Here is a 27829-nt window from a genome sequence, read left to right on the forward strand (position 1 = left end):
GGTCTCAAAAAACATATATTTACAAAGCGGTCGCTTGTTTAAGTGTCTTTTGCTCTTCACATGGCTACTACTTATACAACTTAATTGTGTAAATTTTTCTTGTTGTTATATTGTTTTCTGACTACACAAACCAGCATATCTGGCTTAACCTGTGTGCTTCTTACTGCAAACTTGTAGATTTATATATAGATTTAATAAACGGTACGTGGAGCAGGTGAAAAAAACAATTTAAGACTTCATTCTCTTATAACTCCTTTGTCTTTCTTTCTTTTTTTTTTTTTTATTCAATCTATTTAAATCTGGTTCTGTGTGTACATGTAGGATTACAGCACTTACTTGGTTAAAAAAAGATGTTGATTTAAAGTTTATTTATAAAATGATAAAAACTTTATACTTCAATTTCTATTAAGCCCTTCAGTGCAGAAAACAACATATGTATATTGTTCCCATAATGCTTTGTGTGTGGACAATGATCATGTGAAGTTGAAGATTATATAGCCCTACTCTAGATGATAAATCAAATTAAAGGTGGGTGTGAACCATCATTAAGAGTGTAAATTGTATTTAACATGAGGAATAGAGAGATGGGATGTGTAATAGTATCCTTGTAACACAATTAAAAATAACTTTAAAAACTGTAAGCTTGCAAAATCTGATTTCATTATTTTAAAAATGTGACTTTTGGGGGGGCGGAGCTTATGCTTGGAGCGGCTGGATGTGTCTCTATGAAGCTCTTGCTTATCATCTCTTAATTAGGTTCTTTTTGGCTATAAAATTAGGAGATTTTACCTACTATGACTTTTATACTGGGAACCTACAACAATCTATAAGTTTAGATAGAAGTACAGAAGCAGAGGACTGACACCCTGACCTATGATCTCCAAGTGCGCCACACAAGATTTCCATATGCTAGGCCATTATCGACTTGTGTATAGAGAACTGCGTGGCGAAGGCTGTCGCACGAACCGCCCACCAGGATTCTGGGGTCAGTGGTACGCAGATACCAGCTTTGATACTAACCTTTACTGCTACATAACGGTACAGATATGGGGATCTAGTTATCAAGCCGTCAACCTCAAATACGCTGGAATTCCACAGCGTATTTGTGGCGAGGCTGATTCGCCTTAGTTATCAAAGGCTAGAGACCGTCAAAAGTAGAATTTTGTGACGTAAACTTCGATCCGCCGGACTCAGTCCGACACAGATCGATTCTTACGTCACTCCAGATGTTCCGCACACAAGTGCAGCACAATCTGACTACTTTAGCTAGTTATCAAATGACTAGCAGGTACGCTCGGCACTTTTCCGGCCCAGCGTACCTGGTTTTCAATCCGCCGCCCTGGAATCAATGGGAGTCTGACCATAGCGAAAGTACAAGTTCGCTGCTGCCCGACATCCCATTGATTCCTATGGGAAATGTCTGCACCTAACACCCTAACATGTTCCCCGAGTCTAAACACCCCTAATCTGCCCCCCCTACACCGCCGCAACTAAATAAATATATTACCCCCTAAACCGCCGCTCCCGGAGCCCACCGCAAGCTACTCTATACATATTAACCCCTAAACCGCCGCTTCCGAAGCCCACCGCAAGCTACTCTATACATATTAACCCCTAAACCGCCGCTCCCGGAGCCCACCGCAAGCTACTCTATACATATTAACCCCTAAACCGCCGCTCCCGGAGCCCACCGCAAGCTACTCTATAAATATAAACCCCTAAACCTAAGTTACAATTACACCTAACACTACACCTATACTTTAATAAATTATTCCTATTTAAAACTAAATACTTACCTGTAAAATAAAACCTAAGATAGCTACAATGTAATTCATAATTAGTGTTAGTGTTAGACTTAGGTTTAGGGGTTAATACATTTATTACAGTGGCGGCGGTGTAGTGGGGGGCAGGATAGGAGTTAATAAATGTATTATAGGTGGCGAAGGTGTAGGGGGGGGCAGATTAGGGGTTAATAAATTTAATATAGGTTGCGGCAGGGTCCGGGAGCTGCGGTTTAGGGGTTAAACTATTTATTTAGTTGCGGCGAGGTGCGGGATCAGCAGGATAGGGGTTAATAACTTTATTATAGAGGTCGACAGTATAGGGGGGGGAGGATAGGGGTTACTAGGTATAATGTAGGTTGCGGCAGTGTCCGTGAGTGGCGGTTTAGGGGTTAATACATTTATAAGTGTTGCGGCGGGGTCTAGGAGCGGCGGTTTAGGGGTTAATACATTTTTAATAGTTGCGGCGGGGTCTAGGAGCGGCGGTTTAGGGGTTAATACATTTTTAATAGTTGCGGCGGGGTCTAGGAGCGGCGGTTTAGGGGTTAGTAACTTTATTTAGTTGCGGGGGGCTCCGGGGGCCCCGGTATAGGGGGTAGAACAGTGTAGTTTAGTGTGGGTGCTTAGTGACAGGCTAGCAATAAAGCAGTGAAAAAGCCGAAGAGCAGCGAGATCGGATGAGTAATAACTCTCACAGTCCGCTGCTCATCGCCCCGTACTTGGTGCGCGGCTTTTTCACAGATTTATTGATAACTTAGGCATATTTTTTCAGGTCCGCGGCGAAGGTAGGCGAGCTTAGGCGGGCGTATTGGGCGGGCGAAGGCAGGACAGTTGACACGATGATAACTACCCCCCATGCTGTAACTTGTATACCTAGCCATGGGGGAACTTTATTATACTGTTCAAACGCTCCTAGATGACTTTGAGTGCAAATTTTGTGAGAAGATGGATGTTTTGTTTTCATCACTACACTCTGGAGATATACAGACAGATAGTCTCTTAACGAATTGTGTGACCAATGAAGAGACCAGAAGGTCTAACTGCACCATGTGGCGAGTGGCTTCTTTGTTAACTATTTCTCAGCTATTGAATCAGTGAGTATACAAGAGCTTAGGAAGAGTGCCGCACAAGAGCAGATGCTGATTGCCAGCTATACCTCTGCATTTTCAGGGAGAGGGGCCATCTAAGTTTTTAAAGTTTTCATATGATAGTTACTATTTGTAAGTTTTCTAAGTTTTCATATGGTTGTTGCTACTTGTATTAGATAAACTAACATTTATGGCCCCATTCTATACCATACTTTACCATTTTATTATTTATACTCTATGTGCAATTATTGATACAAGGGGTCATAAAGGGCCCTATATGTTAACGTGAAAACCAGAGGTATATTTTTACACGACTGTACTGCTGTCTCTGGCCAGGGGGATGTGGCCAATCCCCGGGAGCATGACATGTGTTATCTTGATGGGGCGCAGGAGGACTGTGCAGAGAGCATGATACAGTTTGGAGCCACGCATTCATTTAGCTGCCATGACTCAGTGGACATGACTTCTCAGCAGACTTAATCGCTAACTTCGGAGCTGAACGTTCCTTGCAGCTTGTCAGATGGTCTGCAACAGAGGACACTTCAACTTCAGAAACTTATTATGAAGCTAGTCTCACTGCCTCATAAATCAATGCGCTGAATGCACGGTGATTCCTCTAATACCCGACACCTACCATCTAATTATCAGAGTTTGTATTGACTTCAGGAAGGGTGTTGGATAGGTACTAGCTATATTTTCACATCTACTCCCCAGATCTATTCCAGCAACCTGGGAACCGGTAAACTTTTTACTATGCTAATAACTGTTTCAAACTAGGGTGACATTAATGGGGGCTTTCTAACCGGTTGATATACAGTTAGTAATAATATGCCTATAATCTATATTTTTTGTTATGTTGCCTATGGGTGAAGTAAATATTGTCATATATAATGTGTTTCTATGTGATAATCCTCTCTTTGTTTATATAGGGAATGACTATATATTGGGGTAAATGTTTAGTTTAATTTACAGAATCTAGCTATTTGATGTTTAATTATAGAGTATCCCTATACCTTGGAGTAAGACAACATGCATAAAGAGGATGATGTGGTCAAAATACTAATTTGCCTAATAATTCTGCACTCCCTGTATTATAGAAAGACACATCCTTTAACTGACCAGGTATATCTTTTAACCCCTCTATGCTTTATTGCTTTAGTTATTAGGCACTTATTTATCCTAGGTCCCTAGCCACACCTACTATTAGATATTTATCACCATTTATGTTGGGGAGATATTTGGGCTTTTACCATATTATTCTTCTCATAAGATTTGCTATTTGACAAGTATCCCCATTGATCTAATGTTCCTTCTTTGGGTAATAGAGTGATATGTTACATAACAAATATATGCTTAAGGATGAACACTATATGGCCTCTATTAGGTATACAAATCTTGTGAGGTGACCAGAATGAGTGTGACTCGATAGTTTGTGTGCAATCTATAAAAGATTTGTTAACAAGAATTAATATATACTTGCTATATTTACTTATGTTCTCTACATAGCAGGTGGTACAAGTTTGAAATGAATCATGGAGCGTAAGCTAATGCCATATTAGAGAAATGCCTTATTTTATATATTAGCAGAGGCTAGATATTATATTACAGGATCCTATACTGAGTTAAACACATAATCCCCATGTGGCTAGTAGTGTTTCCATATCAAGCAAGCTCTGAGAGACGATATAACCATATAAATGTTTTGTGTATATTCCTAGACAAGTTTGATTATACGATCTTAAGAGTCTGTAAATCTAAGTTTTTAAAGTTTTCATATGATAGTTACTATTTGTAAGTTTTCTAAGTTTTCATATGGTTGTTGCTACTTGTATTAGATAAACTAACATTTATGGCCCCATTCTATACCATACTTTACCATTTTATTATTTATACTGTATGTGCAATTATTGATACAAGGGGTCATAAAGGGCCCTATATGTTAATGTGAAAACCTGAGGTATATTTTATGTTTTTATTAACCACGTAGGTAGCTTTACAATACTTGAATTGTCTTTGGTGTTTTATCCTTTGTTATTTCTAGTTATGGAATTGTATATTTTCTTTTATGCCTCATAATAGGGTTGTACTGCTATGTATATGACCAGTATTGTATATTCTGATATTTTACCCTTACAGGTTAAGGGCTTATGTAAGTGGTTATTCTATATTGTAATGTTCTCAACCTCAAAAAATAAAAAAATAAAAAATGTGACTTTCTTTCATAAGGTGGTCCATTAAAGTGGATTGATCTCCTGGCCAATAGGAGGAGGCAAATATTCCCAAAGCTCTAAAAGCTCTTAATCCTTCCCACCATTTTGGTATTCTAGTCTTTTCTTTGCCTACATAGTAGGAAGGTGAAACATTGAGGTGCTCCATATTCTTCATTGAGAGGGGTCCTCAATCCATTTTTGGCACTCCCATAGTCCACAGGCTATTAGTAAATACAATAATTTTGAGGTACATCATAGTCAAGGGATATACACAAGTAACAGACTATTTCCACCTTAATTACATAGACTTTTTACACTATGGGGCCAAATTATCAATGTGCAGGTGGACATGATCCGCTGTAGCAAACTTGAGCAAAGTAGAACACAGTCACTGGAGAACAGAGCAGGTATTCACAGCCAATAAAGGAGAATCCGGAATCGAAGTCTTATAAACAGGCCAAGGGTCGATGCAGGCAGCAAAGGTTCATATGCGAGAAACAGGAAGGTCAGGGCAGGCAGCTAAGGTTCCAATACACTAAAAAGGCAGGAGGATCAAGGCATGCAGATAAGGTAACAGGCAGGAAGTTAAACACTTGAAAAAAGAGGTCTAAACACCAAGAGACTAACACAATAACTGAGTACGGTGCTCTCTGGGCAGCAGTGCTTTATGGGGAACAAGTAGTGATTGACAGTTATCCGGGGGGTGTGGTGTTTGGTGCATATACACATCTTTCCTCTGTGGCTTTACTTGTATATAAATCAAGCATTGATATGACGTGTCTTAAAGTAGGGGGCATGGCCACGCAATCCCCAGCAAGTGCTTCGTGCAGCTCCGTCAGCACTCAGATGTTCCCGCCGCTTAGCATGCACCCTGCTGGGAGGATCGTGCGTGAGGCTGCCTGCATGCTCACTGGCGGTGCTCCTTAGGTCATAGCAGGAGAGGTGAGCCGATCAGCATGACAGGCGGATTGCTGTCAGCCGCCTCAGAGGTGGCGGATGAGTTAAGGAGCAGCGGTCTTAAAGGGACACTAAACCCAAATATTTTCTTTCATGATTCAGATAGAGAATACAATTTTAAACAACTTTCCAATTTACTTCTATTTACTAATTTGCTTCATTTTTTAGATATCCTTTGTTGAAGAAATAGCAATCCATATGCCAATCACACGAGGCATCTATGTGCAGCCACCAATCTGCAGCTACTAAGCCTATCTAGATATGCTTTATAGCAAAGTATATCAAGAGAATGAAGCAAATAGATAATAGAAGTAAATTAGAAACGTGTTTAAAATTGCATGCTCTTAATAAATCATGAAAGAAATAACGTGGGTTTCATGTCCCTTTAAGACCGCTGCTTCTTAACTTCTGTTTCCGGAGAGCCTGATCATGTCCGCCCGCACATTGATAATACGGAGCTTGATGAATCGGCCCCAACATCTAGTAATTATGGAAACGTTATTATGTGAAAATAGCTTCTATTTCTATTCAGCTAATTACTAGGACTTTAATCTCATTGCACCCATATAGCCTCTGTTATATACACAGTAAAATTCATTTAATGGTTTGTCATTGTAAGGGGGAGTCTCTTTGTGTATTTTAGGTTTTTGTGCACTGAATTAGTACAGCAGCTGCAGTTAGTAACTGGGCTATTTCTCTTTCTTTTTTGAAATTCTCCAACTGCTCCTTTGTTGCTGAATGCAACTGCCATTTGTGAAATGTAATTGCTAAAGGGTAACTTATAGTATTATGCTGGGATACATTTTTATGCAGTGCATTGTTATTATTACACATGGAGGTTTCCCCTTTAAATGACTACAATTAAACAAAAATTAAACAAAATTTTGAAAAAAACTTTCCATTTCACATCCATTAGCTAAATATGCATAATCTTTTTATATACACACTTTCTAAGGCACCAGCTCCTACTGAGCATGTGCAAGATTCACCTAATATTTGTATTTATATTTTGTGATCATCTTATGGCTGTCACATGATGCAACGGAAAGGGAAAAAAAACTAACTAAAATTTGTCAGAAAAAAATCTACTACTCATGTGAAATTCAAACTAATTGCTTATGCATTGTCTATTTATTATGCATTTGCTAATTAAGCTATTCTACTCTGCTTAGTGGTTCTTTAATACTTATTGCCCAAGATTGTCTTTATCATATGTCTTGGACTATATTCTATCAGCTACATTGTTTCCAAACATTTTATTTACTGTTTTTACATGAATTTACAATATTAAAAAAAGGTAGTTGACTTCATGTATTTATTCATCTGTTTGTGTATTCTTTCATGGAGCATACTGAAATCTGTCCCCACTACCTTATTTTTTTCCTTGAGAGGGTAGATCCTCTGACAACAATTTTATTTTCTATGTTGCAGGATTGTTCCTAGTTCATATTTACAGTATGGATCTCATTAGGCATTCTAACAGTCTAATGGTGCTCTTGACTATTAAAGTGAAAGTAAATCCTAGCGTTTTATAAACGCTAGGATTTACTATTGATACTTCATGTAGAAAGCTCCTTTATTTGATTCAATCAATCGCCGTTTTTAGCTGCTACAGCAGCCCACGGCTAAAATTGTTTTTGGCTAAGAGGTGACGTTTTCACCTCTTAGCCAATAGCCGTGTGGTAAATCCGGCTTGGCGCCCATGGGAGCTGGATTTACCGCACTGCTATTGGCTAAGAGGTGAAAATGTCACCTCTTAGCCAAAAATTTTTTTTCCGTGCTCTGCTGTAGGAGCTAAGAGCAGCGATCGATTGAATCAAATAAAGGAGCTTTCTACATGAAGTATCTTATACTTCATGAATGAAAGTGCCCTTTATTTGTTTCAATAGTAAATCCTAGCATTTGTAAAACGCTAGGATTTACTTTCACTTTAAGGAATCTGTCCTCTCTCTGTTTACGCAATACAATGGAATGCTTCAGATTTTGCTCCAGGAATTAAAGGTTTGTGCGCCCTGTAGTCGTGACAGCAATATCACCTCCATGTATGCACAATTTTATTTTCTGTTTTGAAGGATTTAAAGGTTCGTGCACTCTTTAGTAGTGGCTGCTATGCCTCAGCCAAGTATGCACAAAAATTATATGTCTAAAAGTCATCCTAAAGTTACATTATCAGTTTTTTTCTGCATTATCAGAGATCAGAACACCTTAGGATGCCCTTTATAGTTTTCAGGCTCAGACACCTCAGGCTGTTTTCTGAAGGTGAGTTTTGATAATCAGGAGTTTTTTTTTTTTTACTGAACAGGACACAGAGTCTCTACCTCTTTCATGTTTGAGCTTAAACATCTTAGTTCTTTGTTTTAAGAGTTTTTTTGTACTTAAGGTGTCCCTAAGTCAACTTCCAAACAACTGGATTTTATACATAATCAACAAGAGGATTTTCTCGGTTCCTGAAGCTCTTTTTAAAATAAAGCCTGGTTTTTTTTTGTCTTTTATTTTGTTTGTTTTTTAATCTGTACTCTAAATTTATTTTCTAGCTTTTCTAGCTTCTAATGTAGAGCTTTGGGAAATATCTCCAGTGGTGGATGGTGCTATTCCTTTTAGCCAAATGCACTACTATTCCCTTGGAGCACAGTACATTTTCAGGAACCATATAAACATGAAATTCAGCAAGCATTGCTTCTGTAGTCGTTGGTTTTACAATTTGTCTGAGCAAGTCTCAGAAGACTCTGTGGATGAAGCTTTTCAAAATCTTCTGAAGTCGACTAATGCACTTATTTGTGGTCCCATTGTTGGCATAATTCAATGTAAATCTAAGTGTATGACTTAAACAGTGCTGACCAGGGCTTTATGATTTAAGTAATTGTTAGCAGAGTGTCCAAAGGATGAATTTGGACCTGGACTTGACGTTATCATTTCCACTGTGTTGGGGAGGAAAATTAACTTTTCTCCCTCAGGACAAGAAGTCTAAGGGAAAAATAGAATAAATAGTGCTTATCTGTTCCTTTTGTCAATTTAGGAACCAACAAAAATGTCTATTTTCGTACAATGACCTGAATCTTCCAGATCTTCCTGGAAGTTTAATCCAGTTGGAACAAGGCCAAGCATTCTATGAGCCTTCTTCCTCTTTCAAATCAGCATGAATATATGACCTTAAATCCTGACTATTTTTCTTGTATGGGGAAGTTTACACCTTTTTAGAATGTCTATTGCAGTCAGTCCAAGATCTCTGAGTTCTAATCATAGTTTTCTCAGGATTTCTGAATATGTTTTGAGTCAAAGCCTTTTCAAAAAAAGTAACTTCTGTCTCTCATTCAAAAAAACTTTCAAATTGTATTAGCTGTAGTTTAATCTCAGCTTTCCTATTTTTAAAATAGTAACAATCTAACAAATTCTACCCCTTATTCAACTGGATTAATTTATGCCAACATTTGACACCATATTGGTTCAGGATCCATTTGTTTCCTTTAGCTGTATTTCATACCAAAATCCCCATTCTACTGTTGGTTTATTTGCAGGCATGGTTGGAGTATTAATTTAAAAGAGTTCTCTTTCTTATTTAGAGTCTCTTTTCTAGGAATCATTTTATACTCAGTGACTATGCAGCTTTTGTTAACGGATCAGGGATTAAAGTTACAGTCAGTTTGCTCAAAACTACACTAAACTTTCAACCCATCTGTAGGTCAATGTATGGAAATGTTAGGTTTGATGATGGCAGCATCAGATGTTATTCCTTTTGCATGTTATTCCTTTTTGCTTTTATATGAGACATCTTTAACTTTGCCTGCTTCGACAATGATGCAAACATGTCCACTCAACTATCTCATAGATTCCTAAGTAATTTTTCAGGGAGGCAATCTCTGTCCTGTTGATTAGTTTTCCAAACTATTTTACTGGGGGCATCCCTTAGTCCTCCAATTTGAAAAATAATCTCTGCAGACATCATTCTCTTGGATTGAGGTTCAGTCTGGAGTCCAGGAGAGAACAGGGAGATTGGTTTCCTCGGAGGTGAGGTTATAAATAATTATCTTGGACATACAATCTTTAGGTCCCTTTAGAGCAGTCCTCTGAAAAGAGAAACTTATCCCTTTTTACATTTAGACAATGTTACATCTGTAGCTTATATCCACTATCAAGGGGGAAACTTGCAGTTCATTAGCAATGAATAAAGTCTGAAGGTTTTTTGAATGGTTACAGAAAATATTCTATATTTCCCATTTTAGGAAGGAAATCTGGGAAGCAGATTTCCTTAGTGGGTAATCCATTCAACAGGAATGTGTTCTCCTTCCAGTGGTTTTCTACTAGATTGAGGAACAATGGGGTCTCCCAGACATAGAATTGATGTTTTAATAAATTAGAGATTGAATGCCTATTTTAGGTTTCTTTAAAGGATTACTTTCTGTTATAATTTTTAAGCTAAACAACTAACATATTAAAGTTAATAAACATTAATTAAAACCTACTGACCTATATTTTCTCCAAAACGAAGTTTCATAACATTCTAAAAGTTATATCTTTTATTCACCGATGATGTCACGTTATCCTGCCCACTATTTTCAGCACTGCATGTTCAAAATACTTAAACCAATAACTTTGTGTTTAAAGCGCCATTTTGAAACCTAGGTATTGTAAACGGATTGGTACAGAGCAAAGGATACCCACGGAGTGGGTTTGGAAAACAATTACATTTGCAGACAAGATTTCTGATATACGGTAGAGATATGTTAATGAAATGCTATTGATAAAAAGCGTATTTGGTGTAGTTAGTTAGTAACAGGCATAGAAAATATTTACTTACAGTGGCCCTTTAATGCTGTATTGAACTTCTTATTGCAGACCATAAAGCCTGTTACAATTAAAATGTCTCAAATAATTTGGAAAGTTGTTTCTTTCCTGTTACAAAAACCAAGGATTTAGCTGGCATTCTTTTAAAATTATAAGAATTCTTCTTTTTGCAAGTAGGCTCAGATAATGATCTGTAAAGAGTAATTTTTTTGTCTTTTTTGGTTTCTTACTACAGGAAAATTGCTACATGACTTGACATCTAAGCGTTGTTCAGTCTTTGTCAGGATATATCCAGTGTCTAAACCAATTTCTCCTCTTTGGAACATTAGTTCATTTTTTTTTTTTTTTTTACAAGCTTTACAGGTTTCTCTTTTAGAACTTGCATGCTTTGGACATTTTGCTTCTGTCTGAAATGTTTTGTTCCTTTTAGCAATATCTTCTGCCAGAAGACTTTCTGAATTTTTGTCCTAATCCAAATAATTCATTTTATGGCCTCTTACTTAAATTAGATATTGTAAGAGCATTAGAATTAGTGATGTCACAAACTTCCGCAAAAGTTCACGAACCGGGCGAACCGCCATAGACTTCAATAGGCAGGCGAAATTTAAAACCCACAGGGACTCTTTCTGGCCACAAAAGTGATGGAAAAGTTGTTTCAAGGGGACTAACACCTGGACTGTGGTATGCCAGAGGGGGATCCATGACAAACTCCCATGGAAAATTACATAGTTGATGCAGAGTCTGGTTTAATCCATAAAGGGCATAAATCACCTAACATTGCTAAATTGTTTGGAATAACGTGCTTTAAAACATCAGGTATGATGTTGTATCGTTCAGGTAGTGTAAGGGTTTTTTTTTTTAAATGTACACTACTGTTTTAGCAGATATGACTTGCACTGGTGTGACACTGTGCCCTGGCAGGACCTGGAACGCACAGGTGTGAGGGAAACTGACTGCTATTATTTCACAATAAAAAAGTTTTTTTTTTTAAATGTATGTACACTACTGTTTTAGCAGATATGACTTGCACTGGTGTGGCACTGTGCCCTGGCAGGACCTGGAACGCACATGTGTGAGGGAAACTGACTGCTATTATTTCACAGTTAAAAAAGGTTGTTGTTTTTTTTAAATGTATGTACACTACTGTTTTAGTAGATATGACTTGCACTGGTGTGACACTGTGCCCTGGCAGGACCTGGAGCGCACACGTGTGAGGGAAACTGACTGCTATTATTTCACAATAAAAAAGGTGGGTTTTTTTTAAATGTATGTACACTACTGTTTTAGCAGATATGACTTGCACTGGTGTGACACTGTGCCCTGGCAGGACCTGGAACGCACACGTGTGAAGGAAACTGACTGCTATTATTTCACAGTAAAAAAAGTTTTTTTTTTTTTTTAAATGTACACTACTGTTTTAGCAGATATGACTTGCACTGGTGTCTCACTGTGCCCTGGCAGGGCCTGAAATGCACACGTGTGAAGGAAACTGACTGCTATTATTTCAAATTAAAAAAAGTTTTTTTTGTTTTTTTTTAAATGTACACTACTGTTTTAGCAGATATGACTTGCACTGGTATCACACTGTGCCCTGGCAGGACCTGAAACGCACACGTGTGAAGGAAAATGACTGCTATTATTTCAAATTAAAAAAAGTTTTTGTTTTTTTTAAATGTACACTACTGTTACACCATATATGAGTGGTGGCACTGGGCAAGTGGGCACAGTATACGCTGTGAGCCTGAGCTGGCAGGCAGGCTGCAATTAGATTACACAGGAAAAAAAAAGCAGACATGTTCTAGCCATAAAAAGGGGTTTTGGGGTGCTGTCCTTACAGCAGAGATCAGATGAGTCCTTCAGGACTGTAGTGGACACTGAATACACTAGCCTAGCTATCAATTTCCCTATTAAATCAGCAGCAGCTACACTGTCCCTCCTCTCACTAAGAATGCAGGCTCTGAATTAATCTAAAATGGATGCTGTCCAGGAGGTGGGAGGGTCTGGGAGGGAGTGTCTGCTGCTAATTGGCTGGAATGTGTCCTGTGACTGTGAGCTACAGGGTCAAAGTTTACTCAATGGCGGATAGGGGGCGGATCGAACATCGCATATGTTCGCTGTCCGCTGTGAACGCGAACATGCTATGTTCGCTGCAAACTATTCACGGCAGAACTGTTCGCGACATCACTAATTAGAATTCTACTTTTAAATTGCAAAGATTTTTAGACAATCTTTTAATTTGTTTGTCCCTTGGTCCACATAAAGGGCTACATCCATTTCTTTAGCTTTTTGACTAAATCTCATGATTACCAAGGTTTTTTTTTGGAGGTGGGATAGTTTTTTCCACAATGCATTATTGCTCATTTTTCTAGATCAGTTTCCTCTAAATTTGCAAGGCAGAAACCTACTTTCCCTAAATTCTACCACTTTGATATGTTTGGTTGGAAAGTCAGGCAGCAGTACCTGGTCATTAGGTGATTGCCTTAAAAATGTTTGTCCTGCCCAATTACTCATGGGCCTCTATTTATCAAGGTCTGTCGGACCTGATCCGACAGTGCGGATCAGGTCCGACAGACCTCGCTGAATACGGCGAGCAATACGCTCGCCATATTCAGCATTGCACCAGCAGCTCACAAGAGGCCGCCAGCAGGGGGGTGTCAATCAACCCAATCGTACTCGACCGGGTTGATTTCCGGCGATGTCTGTCTGCCTGCTCACAGCAGGCGGACAGGTTATGGAGCAGCGGTCTTTGTGACCGCTGCTTCATAACTGCAGGCTCGCTAGAAACACGGGGCATCAAGCTCCATTCGGAGCTTGATAAATATGCCCCATGGACTCTACAGCTTGGGTATTAGTACCTTGTAGTAATGGCTTGTGGACTCTCACCATCTTATGAAAGAAAGCTAAATTTATACTCACCTGATAAATTAATTTCTTTCAAAGAGCAGTTTTATTTGTACCTTTCTACTTGGCAGTATGTCAGACTAGAATACCAGAGAGGTGGGAGGTATTAAGTGCTCTTAGAGTTTTGAGAATCTTTGCCTCCACCTAGTGGCCAGAAGTTTAATCCCAGGAGTAAAGGCTCATGGACTTTCACCACCATTAAATAAATTCATTTATCATGTAAGAATACATTTTGTTTTCTTTTTTCAAACGTTCCTAAAGGGACACTTTGAGATTGAAATATAAAATGTTTAGTTATGTGTTATTTAAAAAAAATCAATATACTTTATTTTTTATTATTTTTTATTTTTTATGATTTCTATTTATTTTACACTTCTTTTCCTCTAATTTAATTATTAAAATTGTGGGCTTTCCAATTTATGTTAAAAGTGGAAGTGCAGACTCCAGACTTCATACTGCTATATTCCACACGGTCAATGCTCTTTACTCATGTACAGATAGAAGAGAAGGAAACCTAGGATACAACATGGTGACATCCATATTGCTTTATGGACACTTTACAGACTTCACTTACAATATATAAAAAAAAAATGAATTTCAGTTAAAAAAAAAAAAAGTATACATCATTCTATCTAGTATTTATTTAGTATGTAATATCCCTTAAAGGGAAACTAGGGGTTAAATTAAATTTCCATGATTCAGATACAGCATGTAATTTTAAACAACTTTCTAATTTACTTTCATTAAAAAAAAAAAAATGTGCACAGTCTTTTATATTTACACTTTTTGAGTCACCAACTCCTACTGAGCATGTGCAAGAAGTCACAGACTATACGTATATGCATTTGTGATTGGCTGATTGCTGTCACATGGTACAGGGGGATTGGAAATATATATAACTTTGAAATTTGTTAGAGAAAAATCTACTACTCTTTTGAAATTCAGAGTAAATGCTATTGTTATCTTGCATTTGTTGATTATGCAAATCTACTGTGTTTCTACTGTGTTTGTTAGAAATGGAATATTTCCATAGTTACTTCAATTTAATAAATAACCAACCAAAACAAGATGAGTTTCTTACCAGTGTAGTGAAGATGAAGTGGTAGTATTCAGTCATCATGCCCATTGCCATAGCCTGGAATAAGAAGACATACAATAAATAGGCTGATTATTTTATAGTGTGCAGTTATTTTTTTATATATATATATATATATATATATATATGGCCTGCCTCTAATATATACTATACTTCCAGTTGATTATCATTGTAATATCCTATTGTATTTTCCTCTCCCTCATTTTGCTTTGTGCTCTAATGGACATTTTCCTTAATTTACAATGGATTTTCCATTGATTTTGCAATATCCTAATTAATTTCCCCTTCAAGTCAATACGTTGTATTCTGTAATTCCACCTTTCTAAAGCCCACAAATTCAACACCAGATACTGCTGTAGACATATTAGTGTTCTTTTTTTATTGAGCTTATAATTTAAGATCATTCAATTCTGCTCACCAAAATGGATATACTCCAAAAACATCTGATTTTTAAAGATAAAATTCTATTAGAAACTCTATAATTTTATCATCGATTTCCTTTTATCTTTTGATCAGATGGTGAGAATTTGATGAAATCAACTAGAAATTCAAATTTAAATTTTATATATGTTAGACTTTGTGTTTTGTATATAAATTAGCAAAGAAGAAAGCTATTTTAATTGTATATAATTAATTTTATTCACTTTAGAATTCATGTTTGGTGTTTTATTTAATAGATGTATGTGTGGAAAAAATAAACAAATTTGAAAGGACCATTATGGTGGGAAAATTATATGCTTATATTTGTTAGTGAATTTAATTTTAGCACTAGTGACCATACAATTGGAGATACAGAAACCTGCTGATCTTCAAAGGATGTGGCCCATGAATTAGATCTTGCAATTTTTCCACTATTATGGCCCTTAAATATTTACACTTTAATATACTGTATACAATTTAAATTTCCTAATTCAAGTAGTCTAACAGTGTAAGTGAAAGGGCAGATTTTTAGTAGTCCTAAGAAAAATGTAATTTATAGAGTTTGTTATAAAAATACTAAACAATTGTAATTATTTTTTAACCCTATATTGGCTGACGATCAAGCTCTCAACCTATCACCACTCCATTGCTTAGCTTGATTTTATTTCCGATTAATACTTAGTTGCAATCTCAGCACGGCACATAAGCTAATTCTCGTCAACATACCATGTTCTTGCTGTTTAATGCTTTCCCCTACTTTCTGTAATCTTACATTACTTGTCTATCCCTTTTTCTTATCTTACTTATCTTACTTATCCATTATGCTTGCCATTCCATTTGCCTTGTAATTTCCACTCATCAGTTCTCTACATTCATGTGATTATACATTTTCTACGTTCTTTTCCTATACAAACCACTGTCATTGTATTCTATCTTTTTTCTCTTTGCAAAACCTTATCTTTCTTTCATCACATCTCTATACATTCCTAAGTAGCGTTTTTACCCAGGTAAATATTTGTATGTATATGTGGATATCTCAATGACAATAAATAAGAAAAGGTAAGAGCACAAAACAGATATTATCAAGGTACAGCTATACAGAGGCAGCCTAGGAGACGTTAGAGAGAGTAGTTGTCTTGTATGCTCTGTAGCTGAAGTTAATACTGACACCTGCTCATGAAGAATACCCCATGAAGTTATGGCAATGCTTTTAGCTTAAAATAGAAACAAAATTAAAAATGGCGTCATAAAACAATTTTCTGTGAAGACTTTGGAATGAAGTCTCATAAGATAAAGCCAAAAAATACCACTACGGGAAGAGCTGATAAAGATTATGCTACAAGTGAAATTTTAAATTAAGTTTACACCTTGGGAAAAATTAGTTACCCTTGGAAGTTTTAAAAAAGTTCAGAAGACTTCATTTGTGCCTAAGACGCTCTAGATGCTATTCCTACTGTTCCTGGAAATATGCTTAAAATCGTTTCAAGTGTTACAGCGTTTGTTCCGACAAATGAAGCTTTCAAATGCTTGTCATGAGTTTAATTATTTAAAAGATATCAATAAGAATATGTTGCATATTGCTGTGGATATCTTACTTAGGTTCTAATTTAGAGGATGCAATCTGCTATAAAAGGACAGTTGCAATTGGCTATATGTAAAATCAGAAAATCTCTGTCAGTCCATCATGCTGACATCTGACCTGTGCTTTTTTTCTGAGGATTCTCAGATTTCACAAAATAAACCTAGGGACTGTCTAACCACGTGTCATATCAAGCTCAGCCCATATTACACATGATTCCTCCTGGCCCCGCCGGATTCCACCCACAGCCCACTTTTATTCCATTCCCAGGTTGTTGCAGCTCTGCCAATGAATCTCCCATTCTAAGCCCTAAGATTGGGAGGTATACCTTTAGACAAAGCTTTCAAAGTAACTATATCTACTACATATTCTATTTTGAGCGAAATGCTTCTCATAATAGGGTACAAAGTCCTACATTTAATCTTAAAAAAAATATATATATATATATCAGAAGAACACCGTCTTCGGTTATGTGTGTAATGAGAATATGTAAATGTGTGCTGCTGATACAATTCTTTAAAACATACCCTGGCACATTATAGTACGAGACGAAATATACTTTTAATCACTTTAGCCTTTGCATGTTCTATTTTGTTTATAGCAGCAGAATGTGCTTAGAGATATCATTTTAATATTAGATTTTATGCTTTTAGGCTCTCTTTGTGTCAGTAAGTGGGCTATTCAGGTATCCTGCTGTAGTCCAAAAGTCAGCTAAAATAATAAAGGTATCAAAATGTCCTGAGCTGAGATCTCATGTTGAACAAGATCTCATAACTCATTACATTTATGATCCTTAGTGTCATTGGTCACATTTCCCAAGACAGGTAAGTAACATTGTAGTTACTGTAAGTTTCACAGTTAGGGTTAAAGTAACAATAAAATAAATATTAAGCTTTCATTATTCAGATAGAACATGCAATTTTAAACAACTTTCCAATGTATGTCTATTATCAAATTGTCCTTGTTCTCTTAATATCATTTATTGAAGAGCATACCTAGGTAGGCTCAGGAGCAGCTATGCACTACTGAGAGCTAGCTGGTGATTGGTGGCTGCACTTATATGCCTCTTGCATTTGTTCATTTGATGTGTTCTGCTAGCTACCAGTAATGCATTGCTGTCCCTACTCTTAATTTAAGGATTATTATTATAGGATCATTAGTAACGATAAACACATTAAGCAGTTAGCACCAATGCTGAACCAATTGTAGACATGTTTTACATATGTTTTGACAGCATATATTTCCATGTCTCCCAACATTTCCCAGAGGATTTCCGGGACTGGGAGATGAGGGGAATTTATAGACAGTTATCATGGGTATTTTGCAGCAGCAAAGCTCCAAACTAAGGGGCAGAGATATTTGTTGTGCTGCATGTTGGGTGTTCTGAGGGTAAAGCAGTGGGCAGGGACCGGCCATGGGAAGAGCTGGGGCAGACCTTGGCTTAATCTTGAGAGCAAGATATTAGCCTTAAAGGGGAAGCTGGGGGAGGGATAGTGGGTAGAACTCTGAAACCCTGAACACCCAGCAATATGCAGGAACGATGGGAGCTCTATATTTCAAATCAGTGTAGGTCTGCAAAAAAAATCCAGTGAGAATTCTAGTTTTATAGTTTTTATCTATGGGACAAACTAAAGAACAAGATATTAGCCCTAAAGGGGAAGCTAGGGGAGGGACATTGGGTAGAACTCCCAAACACTGAAAATCGAGCAATATGCTTGAAAGATGGAAGCTCTGTATTTCAAATCAGTGTAGGTCTGCAATAAAACCCAGTGAGAATTCTAGTTTTATAGTTTTTATTTATGGGACAAATCTAAATGATTGAAATGGGATCAAATGTTGCTTGCAAATGGAAATGAAGGTTATTTTGTTTATTATAGAAAATGAATGTAGTCATTATCCACTATTTTAATGATTTTGTCAAAATATTAGCCTATCCTTAGGTGTAGGTTTTTTATGATCTATAAGTTGCTAGCCTACAAAACCTATGAGTCTGCCCAAGTGTTTCTTATGAAGTGTGCCCTACACAGAGCAAGAGAATGTGTGAATAGACAGTGCACCAGTCATGGAAGGATGCCTAACTAGGCGTTACTGTCTATATAAGAGAGAAGGATCCTTGCAAAGTCTTTGTCAAAGTGTGTTTTACAATGTCTCTGTATTTATTGTGTATAAGCTCTTTGCTTTTTAAAGGGATTTGAAACCATTGAAATAGTAATAGAAAATGTTTCATTATGTGTAATAAAAAAACATTAGCAACATACTTCCAATCTTTATTTTGCCTATTTTTCCCATAATCCATCTCTAAAAATTGTGGATTTTCTGATCCCTGTGAGAATTTGAGTGAAGTTCCTTCTCCAGACTTCTCAAGCCTAACCCTGCCACATTATCCACAGTAGTTGCTTAATCTGTTTAATGGTTCATTTATATCTGACATAATTAGCCACAGCAGGAGAAAATGATGGTAGCTATCCATATCTAGTTCAGTAATAACTCTGGATTGACTCATTCAAGTAAGGCAATTGTGGAGGGGAAATTGGCTATTGGCTATTGGCTATTGGAAAACAATTTCACCTAACAAGGTTTTAATACAATTTGAAAGATTTTGAAATCAACTTGTATATTATTTATTAAAACTATATACAAAAAAGTATATTTACAATGTGGTTTTATGTCTGTTCAAGGATCTCTCAATCCCTCACCCCTTACTACATCCAGGCCATTAATATAAAAAAATGTTGTAATATTCTAATAGCATTTATCACCTAGTCAACATTTAATCTAATTAAGTTGGCCATGTTCTAATGTGTTATATCAAAACAGCAAAACTTGTGTTTGGGTCTTTAAACGTCATCTTTTAACGCAAAAAATATGGTCATTTCAGCGTTAAAACAACACCACAGCCATTACAAGTCTTGTCTGTATAGGTGTACTACACTCAGGCTATGATTACGGCAATCTGTCGAAACACGTAAGCCATCTGTGCTACGCACCCATTTCTTAGTTTTGTATTGAGCGGTTCTGTCGTTATTTTAAAGTTGCTCAATAAAATTTAGTTTTATTATATAGTGCGTGGTCATTCTTGAAGTATTTTTCTACTGCAAGCCTTTTAGCCTGTAATGCAACGTCAATACTGCACTCGTAAAATTACGTTTTTTCATGGGATTCCCATAGCGCCGGTATTACGAGTTTTGTGGTGAGGCTAAAAAGCGAGTGTTACAGCCTAAAAATCCGTAGTGTCATCTAAAGTCAGTAGTTATTCATTTTACGCTGCAAAGCTGTAACATAAAACTCATAACTAATGTGTTAAAAAGTACACTAACACCCATAAACTACCTACTAACCCCTAAACCGAGGTTTTTTTTTTAATAGGTAGACTAGTTAGTAAATAGTTATTAACTATTTACTAACTACCTAGTTAAAATAAATACAACTTACCTGTGAAAGTACGCTACCTTACACTAAAACCTAAAATTACAAAAAAAAACTACCATTACAAAAAATAAAAAAACCTACCATTACAAAAAAAAAAAGAAATTATCCAAAAAAATTAAAATTATTCCTTTTCTAATACCCTTTAAAAAAAAAAAAAAAATACCCCAAAATAAAAAAGCCTAATCTAAAATAAACTACCAAGGGCTCTTAAAAGGACCTTTTGGGGGCCCTTAAAAGGGCCTTTTGCAGGTAATTGCCCTAAGTTAAACCGCTCTTTTGTTACAAAAAAAACAGCCCCTAAAAAAATACATTCCACCTCAAAATAAAAAACCTAATCTAGAATAAACTACCTATGACCCTTAAAGGGCCGCCTGGGATGAAGATCGTTCAAGTAGGACTTCAAAAACTGTAAGTGGATCGTCTTGGGGTTAGTGTTAGGTTTTTTAAGGGATTTTTGGGTGGGTTTTATTTTTAGATTAGGTTTTGGGCAGTAAAAGAGCTAAATGCCCTTTTAAGGCCAATGTCCATCCAAATGCCCTTTTTTTAATGGATATTAGAATAGGAATATTTTTTAATTATTTTTGATAATTTGTTTTTTATATTTTGTGTAATGCATTTTTTTAGGGGGTGTGTGTTTTTCTTTTGTAGCAAAAGCTGTTTAACTTAGGGCAATGCACTATAAAAGGCCCTTTTAAGGGTCACCCAAAAGGCCCTTTTAAGTGCTCTTGGTAGTTTGGGGTGTGGGGGTTTGTATACTGTTAGAGGTTTTTTGGCTTTTTTTGTAGCAAAAGAGCTGTTTAACTTTTAAGGGCCCTTGGTAGTTTGGGCGGTTGGGGTTTGTATACAGTTAGGGGGTGTTTGTTTTTTGTATCAAAAGAGCTGTTTAACTTAGGGCAATGTCCTACAAAAGGCCCTTTTAAGGGCCCCCAAAAGGCCCTTTTACGGGCCCTTGGTACTTTATTTTAGATTAGGCTTTTTTATTTTGGGGTGTTTTTTTTTTAAAAAAAGGGTATTATAATAGGATTATTTTTTAATTTTTTTGATAATTTCATATTTTTTGTAATGGTAGGTTTTTTTTTCTTTTTTGTAATGGTAGGTTTTTTATCTTTTGTAATTTTAAGATTTAGTGTAAAGTAGCTTAGGTTTTATTTGACAGCTAATTTTGTATTTTATTTAACTAGGTAGTTATTAAATAGTTAATAACTATTTACTAACTAGTCTACCTAGTTAAAATAAATACAAACTTACCTGTGAAATAAAAATTAAACCTAAGCTAGCTACAATATAATTATTAGTTATATTGTAGCTAGCTTATGTTTTATTTTACAGGTAAGTATGTATTTAGTTAACAATTGTAAATTTAATTTAGCTATATTTTAATTATGTTAAAGTTAGGGGGTGTTAGGGTTAGGATTAGGGTTAGGTTTAGGGGTTAATATAGTTTGATTTAGGTTGTTGCGATGTGTGGGCTGGCGGTTTAGGGGTTATAGGTTTATTTAGTTAATAATTGTAAGTTTAATTTAGCTCTATTTTAATAATGTTAAATTTAAGGGGTGTTAGGGTTACTTTAGGGTTACGATAGGGTTAGGGGTTAATAGTTTAAATTAGTTTGTTTTGATGTGGGGTGCTGGCAGTTTACGGGTTAATATGTTTATTTAGTGGTAGTGATGTGGGAGGCCAGAGATTTAGGGGTTAATAGCTTTATTTAGTTGCGGTGATGTCGGGGAGTGGTGGAATAGGGGTTAATATATTTATTATAGTGTGGGCGATGTTGAGGTGCAGCAGAATATGGGTTAATAACTTTAGTATAGTGGTGGCGATATCGGGAGCAGCAGATTAGGGGTTAATACCTTTATTTAGGTGGGGGCGATATCGGGAGCGGCAGATTAGGGTTTAATAACTGTAGGCAGGCGTCGGCGATGTTGGGGGCAGCAGATTAGGGGTGTTTAAACTCAGGGTTTATGTTAGGGTTTTAGGTTTAAATTGTATTTTCTTTTTCCCCATAGACATCAATGGGGTTGCGTTATGGAGCTTTTGTTTCCGCGATCACAGGTGATAGACTTTTTTTTGCCGGCTCTCCCCATTGATATCTATAAGGAAAGCATGCATGAGCACATCAAACATAGCGCTTGTTTTGGGTGCGGTATGGCGCTTAAAATCTCCATATCACACGCACAAGCCAGGTTTTTCAAAACTTGTAATGGCAGCGCTATAGGGAATGAAATAACGCAACTTTTGTTGCGTTCGTTAATTTCCCAATAGCGCTCAAAACTCATAATCTAGCTGTGTGTTTCTTAAGTAAAACTGGCAACATCTGCATAAAAAGAAATGTAATCTACTTTAAGTAAGTCAGCTAAAAACTAACGGCTAGATTTGGAGTTTTGTCGGTAACGACCCGAAAAGCTAACGCCGGCTTTTTTCTGGCCGCACCATAAAAATAACTCTGGTATTGAGAGTCCACATAAAGGCTGCGTTAGGCTCCAAAAAAGGAGCGTAGAGCATATTTAACGCAGCTTCAACTCTCGATAACAGAATTGCTTACGCAATCGGCCAGCCTAAAAAACGTGCTCGTGCACGATTCCCCCATAGGAAACAATGGGGCTGTTTGAGCTGAAAAACACCTGCAAAAAAGCCGCGTTCAGCTCCTAACGCAGCCCCATTGTTTGCTATGCGGAAACACTTCCTACGTCTGCATCTAACACTCTAACATGTACCCCGAGTCTAAACACCCCTAACCTTACACTTATTAACCCCTAATCTGCCGCCCCTGCTATCGCTGACCCCTGCATATTATTATTAACCCCTAATCTGCCGCTCCATAAACTGCCGCTACTTACATTATCCCTATGTACCCCTAATCTGCTGCCCTAACATCGCCGACCCCTATATTATATTTATTAACCCCTAATCTGCCCCCCACAATGTCGCCTCCACCTGCCTACACTTATTAACCCCTAATCTGCAGAGTGGACCTGAGCGCTACTATAATAAAGTTATTAACCCCTAATCCGCCTCACTAACCCTATAATAAATAGTATTAACCCCTAATCTGCCCTCCCTAACATCGCCGACACCTAACTTCAATTATTAACCCCTAATCTGCTGACTGGAGCTCACCGCTATTCTAATAAATGTATTAACCCCTAAAGCTAAGTCTAACCCTAACACTAACACCCCCCTAAGTTAAATATAATTTACATCTAACGAAATTAATTATCTCTTATTAAATAAATTATTCCTATTTAAAGCTAAATACTTACCTGTAAAATAAATCCTAATATAGCTACAATATAAATTATAATTACATTGTAGCTATTTTAGGATTAATATTTATTTTACAGGCAACTTTGTAATTATTTTAACCATGTACAATAGCTATTAAATAGTTAAGAACTATTTAATAGTTACCTAGTTAAAATAATTACAAAATTACCTGTAAAATAAATCCTAACCTAAGTTAGAATTAAACCTAACACTATACTATCATTAAATTAATTAAATAAAATACCTACAATTACCTACAATTAAACCTAACACTACACTATCAATAAATAAATTAAATACAATTCCTACAAATAACTACAATGAAATAAACTAACTAAAGTACAAAAAATAAAAAAGAACTAAGTTACAAAAAATAAAAAAATATTTACAAACATAAGAAAAATATTACAACAATTTTAAACTAATTACACCTACTCTAAGCCCCCTAATAAAATAACAAAGACCCCCAAAATAAAAAATGCCCTACCCTATTCTAAATTACTAAAGTTCAAAGCTCTTTTACCTTACCAGCCCTGAACAGAGCCCTTTGCAGGGCATGCCCCAAGAAGTTCAGCTCTTTTGCCTGTAAAAAAAAAAATACAATACCCCCCCCAACATTACAACCCACCACCCACATACCCCTAATCTAACCCAAACCCCCCTTAAATAAACCTAACACTAAGCCCCTGAAGATCATCCTACCTTGTCTTCACTTCACCAGGTATCACCGATCCGTCCTGGCTCCAAAATCTTCATCTAACCCAAGCGGGGGCTGGCGATCCATCATCCGGTGGCTGAAGAGGTCCAGAAGAGGCTCCAAAGTCTTCATCCTATCCGGGAAGAAGAGGCGATCCGGACCGGCAACCATCTTGATCCAAGTGGCATCTTCTATCTTCATCCGATGACGACCGGCTCCATCCTGAAGACCTCCACCGCGGACCCATCTTCTTCCGGCGACGTCCAACTGAAGAATGACGGTTCCTTTAAGGGACGTCATCCACGATGGCGTCCCTCGAATTCCAATTGGCTGATAGGATTCTATCAGCCAATCGGAATTAAGGTAGGAATATTCTGATTGGCTGATGGAATCAGCCAATCAGAATCAAGTTCAATCCGATTGGCTGATCCAATCAGCCAATCAGATTGAGCTCGCATTCTATTGGCTGTTCCAGTGGCTGAAGAGGTCCAGAAGAGGCTCCAAAGTCTTCATCCTATCCGGGAAGAAGAGGCGATTCAGACCGGCAACCATCTTGATCCAAGCGGCATCTTTTATCTTTATCCGATGACGACCGGCTCCATCCTGAAGACCTCCACCGCAGACCCATCTTCTTCCGGCGACGTCCAACTGAAGAATGACGGTTCCTTTAAGGGACATCATCCAAGATGGCGTCCCTCGAATTCCGATTGGCTGATAGGATTCTATCAGCCAATCGGAATTAAGGTAGGAATATTCTGATTGGCTGATGGAATCAGCCAATCAGAATCAAGTTCAATCCGATTGGCTGATCCAATCAGCCAATCAGATTGAGCTTGCATTCTATTGGCTGTTCCGATCAGCCAATAGAATGCGAGCTCAATCTGATTGGCTGATTGGATCAGCCAATCGGATTGAACTTGATTCTGATTGGCTGATTCCATCAGCCAATCAGAATATTCCTACCTTAATTCCGATTGGCTGATAGAATCCTATCAGCCAATCGGAATTCGAGGGACGCCATCTTGGATGACGTCCCTTAAAGGAACCGCCATTCTTCAGTTGGACGTCTCCAGAAGAAGATGGGCCCGCGGTGGAGGTCTTCAGGATGGAGCCGGTCGTCATCGGATGAAGATAGAAGATGCCGCTTGGATCAAGATGGTTGCCGGTCCGGATCGCCTCTTCTTCCCGGATAGGATGAAGACTTTGGAGCCTCTTCTGGACCTCTTCAGCCACCGGATGATGGATCGCCAGCCCCCGCTTGGGTTGGATGAAGATTTTGGAGCCAGGACGGATCAGTGATACCTGGTGAGGTGAAGACAAGGTAGGATGATCTTCAGGGGCTTAGTGTTAGGTTTATTTAAGGGGGGTTTGGGTTAGATTAGGGGTATGTGGGTGGTGGGTTGTAATGTTGGGGGGGGTATTGTATGGTTTTTTTTACAGGCAAAAGAGCTGAACTTCTTGGGGCATGCCCCGCAAAGGGCCCTGTTCAGGGCTGGTAAGGTAAAAGAGCTTTGAACTTTAGTAATTTAGAATAGGGTAGGGCATTTTTTATTTTGGGGGTCTTTGTTATTTTATTAGGGGGCTTAGAGTAGGTGTAATTAGTTTAAAATTGTTGTAATATTTTTCTTATGTTTGTAAATATTTTTTTATTTTTTGTAACTTAGTTCTTTTTTATTTTTTGTACTTTAGTTAGTTTATTTAATTGTAGTTATTTGTAGATATATTATTTAATTAATGTATTGATAGTGTAGTGTTAGGTTTAATTGTAGGTAATTGTAGGTATTTTATTTAATTAATTTAATGATAGTATAGTGTTAGGTTTAATTCTAACTTAGGTTAGGATTTATTTTACAGGTAATTTTGTAATTATTTTAACTAGGTAGCTATTAAATAGTTCTTAACTATTTAATAGCTATTGTACCTGGTTAAAATAATTATAAAGTTGCCTGTAAAATAAATATTAATCCTAAAATAGCTACAATGTAATTCTAATTTATATTGTAGCTATATTAGGATTTATTTTACAGGTAAGTATTTAGCTTTAAATAGGAATAATTTATTTAATAAGAGTTAATTTATTTCGTTAGATTAAAATTATATTTAACTTAGGGGGGTGTTAGTGTTAGGGTTAGACTTAGCTTTAGGGGTTAATACATTTATTAGAATAGCGGTGAGCTCCGGTCGGCAGATTAGGGGTTAATAATTGAAGTTAGGTGTCGGCGATGTGAGGGAGGGCAGATTAGGGGTTAATACTATTTATTATAGGGTTAGTGAGGCGGATTAGGGGTTAATAACTTTATTATAGTAGCGGTGTGGTCCGCTCGGCAGATTAGGGGTTAATAAGTGTAGGCAGGTGGAGGCGACGTTGAGGGGGGCAGATTAGGGGTTAATAAATATAATATAGGGGTCGGCGGTGTTAGGGGCAGCAGATTAGGGGTACATAGCTATAATGTAGGTGGCGGCGCTTTGCGGTCAGCAGATTAGGGGTTAATTATTGTAGGTAGCTGGCAGCGACGTTGTGGGGGCAGATTAGGGGTTAATAAATATAATACAGGGGTCGGCGGTGTTAGGGGCAGTAGATTAGGGGTACATAAGTATAACGTAGGTGGCGGTCGGCAGATTAGGGGTTAAAAAAATTTAATTGAGTGGCTGCGATGTGGGGGGGGCCTCGGTTTAGGGGTACATAGGTAGTTTATGGGTGTTAGTGTACTTTAGAGTACAGTAGTTAAGAGCTTTATGAACCGGCGTTAGCCCAAAAAGCTTTTTTTTTTCTGCGGCTGGAGTTTTGTCGTTAGATTTCTAATGCTCACTTCAGACACGACTCTAAATACAGGAGTTAGAAAGATCCCATTGAAAAAATAAGATACGCAATTGACGTAAGGGGATCTGCGGTATGGAAAAGTCTCGGCTGAAAAGTGAGCGTTAGACCCTTTTTTGAGTGACTCCAAATACCGGAGTTAGCCTAAAACCAGCATTAGGAGCCTCTAACGCTGGTTTTCACGGCTAACGCCAAACTCCAAATCTAGCCGTATGTCTGGGTGCAGTTGAAGAAAAAAAAAAAAGAAAAAGAAAAGAAAAAACAATTACAGCATTAAAGCAACATAATTACAAAGCCCTCTGCCTAGAATATTGATTTAATGTATGCTGGGAAGCAGGAAGGATGGAGATTAACACTTGTTAATGAATGACATTGAACATATGGAGAGATGTGATGACTCCCACAGGGCCTTGGTGTAAAAATGAATATGCAGCTGCCCTGCACAAGTATAAAATCAAAAGCAGTGGTTCTCCGTGTCTCCTATTGAGATTTATGAACTGGTAATGATGAGAAATAATCAGATATACATATAGCTATCCTTGTTCTTACCTGCTTGAGAATCTGAGCTGCCATAGTGTGACTACAATCAAAGATAATGCGGAATTCCCTTCCTCTTTTCATCTCTTTTAAGAGGGGACGGGCGTCCTCAGATTCTGGGGGAAGCTGGCGGATTTTTAAACGAATGTTGTATCGAGCAGGGGCCATGATGAGTTCCTGTAGGCGGATAAGACCTAAGGGAAATTTGTGAGTCAAAATATATAGATTATATGGATTATACTGAAAAAGAATTATTAGGACAGACCCTTT

At 37.4% G+C, this 27829-nt stretch overlaps 1 protein-coding gene across 1 annotated transcript in view; it reads right to left on the reverse strand.

The window, feature by feature from the left end:
* The window catches only part of GRIK3 (glutamate ionotropic receptor kainate type subunit 3), a 934988-nt gene that overhangs the window by 464223 nt on the left and 442936 nt on the right, over window positions 1-27829 (reverse strand). Inside the window, exons 4-5 of the mRNA XM_053707131.1 lie at window positions 27572-27753; window positions 14801-14854 (exon numbers count right to left, since the gene is read on the reverse strand). Of these exons, the coding sequence (XP_053563106.1) occupies window positions 14801-14854; window positions 27572-27753 (236 nt within the window). The remainder of the gene's footprint in view (window positions 1-14800; window positions 14855-27571; window positions 27754-27829) is intronic.

The sequence above is a fragment of the Bombina bombina genome, chromosome 3, assembly GCF_027579735.1.
Source record: "Bombina bombina isolate aBomBom1 chromosome 3, aBomBom1.pri, whole genome shotgun sequence".
NCBI lineage: Eukaryota > Metazoa > Chordata > Amphibia > Anura > Bombinatoridae > Bombina > Bombina bombina.